Genomic DNA, 8588 nt, shown 5'->3' on the forward strand with positions numbered 1-8588 from the left:
AATTAAATTTTTTTATGTTTGAATTTTTTATTGTAGGAACAATTTAATAATAAACATTACCATTTTGTTTATATAACAAAAAAAATACATTAAATTACTTTAACTTAAAATAAAATTAAAAGAGTTAAAAAGGTTTGCACATGATATGAAGTTTTAATAGTATTGTCATTATAAAAACAATTAATTCTTTAGTATAAACCCAAAACACATTACGTGTTTGGTGTGGTTTTTCAAGTAGAGAGCATGAAACTCAACCAGTAGTCTACTTTTGGATAAATTTATCCAAAATAGTTTTTGGGAGAAAAATAAATTTAGTCATAAATTTAAATTACTTTACGTATACAATAATTTATAAAACTTCTTCCACACAACTTTTTAAAATTTTAATTTTATTTTTTATTTTATTTATAAATAAACTTCTGTTCATCAAGAAAATTTTATTTTTGAAATTTATCCTAATAACACGTCTACAATATATTTGATAACTATTTTCTTATATTTTGATCCGAAGTGATAAGATTTATTTGGGATCCTGGGTGTTCCTGCTTCCCATGTTCCCATACCTAACCATGATATTGGTTAATAAAGCAGAGAAGTTTTATTTTTGGTCTGAATGTTAAACCTGTTTTAGAAGGTGATGAAAGAAAAGGGGAAAAAGGAAGAGGAAAAGAAGAAAAAACAACTCATTATCTAATCAATCAATAGTCAGAAAAAGGGAATGTACTGCAAGCAATAGATTAGAATCGCGGGTTATTGGCTTCACAATATGTCTTTCTGTGAAGCTATATATGCTGTTTGATGGATATGCTTGTGCCATCACCACCTTTATTGTACCCTAAAGTTTAGGCAACTAGCCCAAAACAAGGATAAAATCATGCCATTAATATGCATCAATATAAATAATCACTTTTCCTGTACTTTTCTTCTTTACATTCTTCTTCTTTTTTTTACTCAGAAACCTTTATTTTGAATTGTTTCTCCCATTCTGTTCACATCTTTTTTCATTTGGATTTTGAATAATAAGCTTGCTATTACGTTGAAAGAAAAATTGGTCATTTATAAGAGAAAATGGTTTCCATTGATTTGAAAGTAGTAGTGGAGCCTTTTTCAACATCTCAAAACCTAAATCACTCATCCCATGATGTGTGCAATTTAGTAATTACATTAGAAGAAGGATAAAAGGGTTGCTATAGACCCAAGTTACAAGGAAAATTAAAAAGAAAAAAACGTACAAGTGCATGCAATGCAAGTACACAAGGGCTAACTAAGACACAAACTCCTTGATAAATGCACCTCTCACTCTGAGACTCAGAAGAGTGGGTATCCCAAGTCTACGTCCCCAAAGGGTGGAAGTGATGGAGAACAGGTAGTAGAAGAAGCACCCTCATTATTCATTACTCCATAGCTTCCACTCTGATCATCATCACTCATGATGGGGTGGTGGTACATTGCATCCATGCACCCATTTTCCACCCTTAATGGGTTCTTAAATATGGCTGAAAGTTCACTGCAGTTCCAATCCCATGACTGTTGATCATCCCATGATCCTTGACTCACTTCACTTGGATAACAAAACTCTGAAAAGTTAGAACCCCTTGCTGCCATTTCTTGAGAGAATGAACTCATGTCAGCATGTGGGTACTGCTTCTGCTGCTGCTGCTGCTGATCATGATGATGATGATTAGTACTCTCAATGGAGTAGTTTGTGTGAGCCTTTTGATCGCTCACATCGCTCTTTCTGGAGTTTGAACTGTTGCTTCTGGAGGAACCGGAAGCAGAAGCAGAAGGTCTGAAACAGTTATCAGGAACAATGCATTCCAGATAGCCCGAGTTAGAATCACTGGAAAAGAAGAAACTATCTGAAGTTTCAATTTCAACACACGCGACGTCATTGTTCAATGGGGAGGGGTTTCCACAGTTTGAAGTGTGAACGAGGGTATTCTGGTGGTTGTTTGGTTGTTTTGTGTGAGTGGTGTTGGTGAGGAACTGTGAAGGTGGGAGGAGAGGTTGGAGTTGAAGTTGAAGTTGGAGTTGAACATCCTCAGGAGAAAGTGTAGTGTGGAAGTTGATGTTGTCGGAGTAAACAAAGTTGGTTCTTGCCTGTGTTCCTTTCATGGAGAGAGCAGCTCTGTCATAAGCAAGAGCTGCTTCCTGAGCAGTGTCGAAGGTGCCAAGCCAATGTCTTTCTTTGGTTGTGGGGTCTCTGATTTCAGCAGCATATCGACCCCAAGGGCGTCTTCTGACCCCGAGGAACCTTCCTGGCTCTGCTTGCTTCCTTCTGCCTCTTTTTTCACCACAAGGAGAAGTGTTGCGTTGGAGAAGAGAGAGACACATTTGGGTTTGGTTGGGATCATATCCTTTGAAGGGTGTATCTGAGGTTCTAGAGGTTGACATGGGTAGGGAAATGGCAAAGAAAATTTGGAGTGAAATGGGGTGAGGAAATGTGAGTGTGGTAGGGGGAGTTAAATAGTGTGCCAAATGAAGAGAGGACAAAAGAGAATGGAGACAGCACAACTTAGGACTCAGGATTTAGGACTTAGGAGCAGTAGTGCAGTGCAGTGAAGGTTATGTTATGTTATGTTGTTATTATTATGTGATGTTATGTTATGATGAATGGTGAAGTGTGTTGGAGAGTGTTTTAAAGACTGTGACTTGATCATGGAAGGAAGAAAAAAGGACATTTTGCAGATGTCATTCTTTGGAGACCATCCTCCCCTTTCCACCTACTTTTTAAAGTCTTTCTTTTTCTTATTTCTATTAAACCTCTACTTCTCCATCCCATTTAGTTAAGACTCACAACTAAACAGTGAAAATAAAGATTCCCTTCACTTGTCAAGTACCTTAAATGGGGCTCTACACTCTGCACTTTTGAGATCTTATTTCTTTGCAACAGTCACTTTCTTTCTAGTTCCAACGACAGCATAAAATGTGTTTTCTGTTTCTTAGCAATAACAAGCACAGACACAGACAATGAGTTGGAAAATACACCAAAAAAATTATTACATTGGACTTGAATAATGTAAAAGTTAGTGAGGTAATTATTACATCAGGTCCATGCAAGCTATTGGGATTTGATAACAATTGACAAAGATTAAATCTCTATTCATATCAGTTCACGTGTAAAGGCCCAGCTAATCAACTAACTACCTGGAATTGACCTGCTAAGCTCTATTGTGCTATTTCCAACGCAAGAAAAAAAGAAAAACTTTCCCAGTAAATTACTATTTTTATTTATAATTTCTGTAACATGAAATAAAACCTCTCAGTTTTTGCTCTAGACTTGATAGACAGATAGATATTGACCTATAAGGTTACGTTTTTGAGATGATACATACGCTGCTGTTTTTAGAGAACTTTCCTGGGTGATTGAATGATTGGTGTAAATGAAATCTGAAAAAATTTAATTATGCAGGATTCAGTCCCTGACAAAAACCAGAAAGGGAAAAACAACTGCGTGGTTTTGTCTACATACATACTCCTTGAGAGTCTCAAACATTTGAATTTTGAGGTACTAATCTTAGCATGACATTCACTAGCTGCATTTATCATTATGCACATGTGAATCCGCGTTTTATGCAAAATAATCAACCAATTACATCGGAGGTTCTTGTTTGCTTCATGATTTTCAAAGGGAGCAGTTAAAATCATCTCTAACTACACACAAAATTATCCAACAATTTTATATTCTGTGACCCTTCCCTGTCTTGTGTCATGGAAACAACCCCACACTCGACTACAAAATTATAAAGTTCTCTTTTCAATGGCCCACAACACAAACTCTTAACTTTGTTTCTTCTATATTTATAATACACACACACACACACATCATGTTTCACATAAAAATAGTAGATTTTCCTCCATTTTCTTTTTGGCAATTCAACTGCAGAATTTTTAATTCCAGTACAAGAGTTTATTTGGGCCAAACTGATCATAGCTGTTGACCGTGGTCTTAGCTTAGTGCCCTGTTATGATTATGTGACTCATTCATGTAAGCTAAACCTCTTAGATGAAAGTGTAGATCAGTTCTTTTATTACTGAACTAGAATTAGTTTTCACATCCTTGAACAAAACATTCCAGAAGATTTGAGTTTATTTTTAAACTGCCTGCATTATTATGCTTGTATTTTTGGACTTTTTCATGGATACTTACAACTGTGTATTATTATACAGATTATAAGATGAACTTAACTTATGAATCTACACTGCAGAGTTTTAAGGCTAGTGGAGGAAAAAGGAAATGACTTAATGGCATAAAACTAAAAAAGATAACATAAAAATGCCTTTTTGGTTAATCACCTTTACTATCTCTGATCTCCAAAAGCCAATATTAAAAGGTGTAGTCAAAAGGGTAATGAAAAGTTTAAAGGAGATTAGCAAGTTGGGTTGGATTAAACAGCCCCCACAAAGCTTAAGCTAGTGGGCATATTTTTATTAGTTAACAGTTCCTACAAGGAAAATGTAATTTAGTAATGCCTTAAATAAGTCTGCAATCACATGCCTATAAGCATTGGAAATAGCACAATACTAATCATACAAAAGGGTCAAGCCGTTTTGTTGTTCTCAGCACATTATTTCCATAGTGCCAATTCTCTTTTTTGACCATCATTAAGAATTTCAAAACAAAAACATCAGTAATGTATCTCCGCAATGACTTTCAATGCATGAATTTCAACTGAAAAACCCTGTTTAAAACTTCTTAACCAGTAGGATACGGATTTAACAGTGCCAAAAATTTTGCTACCATGAAAAGATAGAGATGTCACACGGACTCAACTACATTTGTTTAAGATTTTTGATTAGTGATTTGTGTTTGTTAATTGATTGGGGTTTGAATCAATCCAAGACGCTTGACTCATCCACTAAAGATTCCAAGAGGCAGAAAGATAGTATGTTAGCTCCATTTGGGCCCCAGAGAGAAAGAGCAAAATATTAGTATTGATCACGGTATCATAGTGCTCTCGTGCATCAAGACACCAATATGAAAGAAAAGAACACACACCAATAGAAAATTCAGAAAATGGACATGGAGTTTTCTCTTGTCTTAGTTTTTCTGCTTCTTTTTTCCATCAAGAGTGCTGGTGAATAATATCTGGTAAATAGGAAAGAAAAAAACACCCTCATTGGAAAAGTATACATATATTATTACAGTGATGGGTAATTAATTAAGGAAAGAAGGTGTTTTTAGAAGAGAGGAAGAAGAATGAAATGCAATGGAAGGTTTTGGAAGTTACCATTAAGAAAGAAAAAAGGTTAGTCAATGGGTGTCTCAAAAGATGTGACTTTGAAGTTGGGTTGGCAAAGGGTACATATTGTTGTTGACAAGGTGCTTTAGACATCCCTAAAATAGATGTTTTTCTTCCATAATGACCAAACAAGACCGCAAAGAAAGGTAGCTCTCTCTTCTTATATTGTTTATTATGTCTTGTTTTTTATTTTGTCTGAGATGGTTTTTAGCACGTAACTTTTTATGGTCAGAAGGGAATTGTGCACATTCTCCAAAAGTGGCACACACTTTTTTGCTAATGTTAAAGGTCGTCCGGGATTTAGGGAAAAAGATAAACATGTTTTTTAGGACTTGGATTTTGACGGAAGAAGAAGCTAAGTAATGGTGTTTAATTAAGTGACAAGTGTTCTTGGAAGCACTTTTGGTTCAAAGCTGTCCCATGTTAGCTTTTGATGCTTCGGCTTCTTTCTGCTCACACTCGTGTCCTTCCACAAACTAATGTTTTTTTTCGAATTTAAACCCTCTTCTTTCGCAACCATGCCATCCAATTATGCATTGTTGTTGCTTTAGTCAAAGTGACATGATAACATGCAAGCCTCTCACGTGATTGGAGACAACACTCATACTTTTCAAATGAAAACTTAGGTTTAAAGTAATCAAATTGTACATTACACCTTCCGTAGTCACTACAAACCGAATACTCAAGTTGAGACTTTCAAGTAAAAAACTTTGAAGCGATCGATTATAGGAACGTTAACGTATATAATTTTCAAGTGATCGATTATAAGAATGTTAACCTTCACTTAAGTCGAGAACAGTGATTGATTATAAAAATGTTATTGTGTAGACACATACTTACTTGACCAAAGATATTATTGACATTGAAGATAATAATTGAGAAGTCAGAAAAACAGTACGAATAATGATTTAATATTGTTAATTCAAAAATAATAAAGTTATGTGTATATTACTAAATGCTTAGAACATTAAAAACTTTTTGAGATGCAAATGTTAACCAAAACCAATTTCGTAATACCTAAACTTGTTTAACGTTGTAGTAAGTATAAGGACGTGCATATATTATTGTTCGTGATGAAGAATAGGGACAAAGTGTATGATTGGTTGTATTAAATATTTTGTATCGGTCTTAGCCCTTCGGAATAGAACAAAGTTTATTAAGCATATAATGAGAAAGGGAAAACCTATGAAGATGATGCCCCTTTTTCTTCTCTCTCTTTAATCATTTTCTTAAGGACAAGATAAAATTTACAAGTGTTATTAGTTTTTGTTTTTTATTTTAATTAGAATGAAAAATTGAAAACGTTTTAATTAAAAAACTATAATTACAAATATTGTCATTAATAATGCTGTGTAGGAGTCTCTTAATATATATATTTTTTAAACATCGTGTTTTATACTTTTTAATTCTAAAGAAACATCTTTAAGGGATTGGTTAGCTGCATATGTCATTGTTTATTAGGGTCTACCAAAGTCACATGCCTTCATAAACCAATTAGTGTCTTTATTAATGATACTTATTTTAGTTTAGTTGTATAAATTTATTTCTGTGGCCCTCACAAGTTACATCACCTCTTTTTACTTTATATAACTCCAATAATTTTCTTTTGTGTTTTTCCTTATTAGGTGATAGAAAATAAGAGTAAATAAACAGAAAGAGAACAGGGAGTAAAAATAAGTGAACAATGAAATTTTTTAAATCAAATATAAAACATTATAACACGATGAAAAGTGAGATTGGTATTTTTATTGTCAACAATTTAATTTTATTTATTATTTAATATTTAAATTATTTATTGTAATAAATAAAAATATAAATCTTAATAAAGCATTTGTGACGTGTAACATAAATATGTATAAATATTTTTATGATAATAATTAGTTTGAACTTATTTTCTTGTGTCGAAAAACATGTTTTTCTTCTTCAATTTTCGCATTTTCCTCCCATATAACAGAAGATGATGACAGCTTTTTTCTCCGATTATGTCTCCTCTTTTCACCTTGTTCCAAAGACCTAGTGGTTCAATTTTAAAAATATTATAAGATTGTACTGAACTAAAGTTTCAATAGATTTGTTTCTAATGAGAGCGTTTTATAATAGTTAATTAACACTTCTAAATATTATAAATAAGTTTTTCTGATGTTCAATAATGATAACTCATATTTGTTTAAAAAAATAATGAAATTTTATGATATTTCATATTAAAAAATTTCACAACTCATGAAAAAAATCCATTTGTAAATAAAAGTAAACATATTTTAAACATTATTTAAAAAATATTTTAATAAAATTCTAAAATTATTACAATAATTGTGGGGTGCAGAAAGCAATACCCAAACTCTAAAGCAAGTGGGCTGTTTGCTGATTAGGAGCCCATTGAGGGAAATACACTTTAACCAACCTTATCGTTTGCCATCTCATCTAATAAAATTTTAATCTAGATAATTGCTATTTAAACCTCCTTTTTTTGATTATTACACCTCGCTTTTATGACCCGTATTTTTCCAAAATTACCCTCTGTCTAAACTAATTTCAAGATTTGTGCACCCTATTTTTGAAATTACAATTGTGGATGTGAGTTCAATCTTTTTTATCTTTTGCGTTTGGGTCCACAATAACAATGCATTTGAAATAGAGTAGTTTGAGAAATTCAAATTCTTTCACGTTCTTTCAATCTTCTCAAAATGTGTTCAACCACATTGGACATTGTTTCTTCTTGATTCTACTATTTGCCCCTGCATTTATGCATTTCTATTATGAGACCAAACCAGTAGTTGAAAAAGTATGGTGGAAAATTATAAATTTCAATATTCTTTGGGCTTTGTTATAAATATGACATTGACAATTTTATAGATGTCTAGTGTCACCAATGACAATGATTCTTCTATTCTATTGGTCATATCATAAATAAATGCAAACCAGAGCATAAAAAAAGTATTATCTTTGTAAGTTAACTCTACTGTGTCTGTCGTATTATTACTCTTAATTTCAGTTATTTCAAAGTTATGAAATAGGCCATGCTACATTTACCTTTATAGGAGTTTATTGTATGGACAATGATACTTTAACCTACTTTTTTTAACCCATTTTTAACCCATTACTTTAATCACCATTAGATTATCACATCATTAAAAAGATGATCTAATGGTAATTAAAGCAATGGATTAAAAGTGGATAAAAAAAGTAGGTTAAAATATCATTTTTCTTATTGTATTTACAATTATATTTGTATACTATTGCTTACAATATAAAATACTTGTTGATTAGTAAGATAAAATAATGTAACTACAGTGATGTGATTGTTTTAGTTAAAACTATTTTTGTATTTCCATATGATTATTCCTG

At 32.6% G+C, this 8588-nt stretch overlaps 1 protein-coding gene across 1 annotated transcript; it reads right to left on the bottom strand.

Annotated features, from left to right (window-relative positions):
• Nucleotides 1–1055: 1055 nt before the first annotated feature.
• On the bottom strand, nt 1056–2671 carry LOC114179328 (uncharacterized). Its single transcript, XM_028065633.2, has one exon. The coding sequence runs from the start codon at nt 2392–2394 to the stop codon at nt 1309–1311; it is 1086 nt and encodes a 361-aa protein (XP_027921434.1). The 5' UTR covers nt 2395–2671; the 3' UTR covers nt 1056–1308.
• Nucleotides 2672–8588: the final 5917 nt, after the last annotated feature.

This window comes from Vigna unguiculata, chromosome 3 (assembly GCF_037176805.1).
Source record: "Vigna unguiculata cultivar grain cowpea cultivar isolate G323 ecotype 2 chromosome 3, ASM3717680v1, whole genome shotgun sequence".
Lineage (NCBI taxonomy): Eukaryota > Viridiplantae > Streptophyta > Magnoliopsida > Fabales > Fabaceae > Vigna > Vigna unguiculata.

Bases quoted from the DNA above. Each gene is read 5' to 3' on its own strand.
- LOC114179328 (XM_028065633.2), bottom strand. From the start codon at position 2,394: ATGTCAACCTCTAGAACCTCAGATACACCCTTCAAAGGATATGATCCC.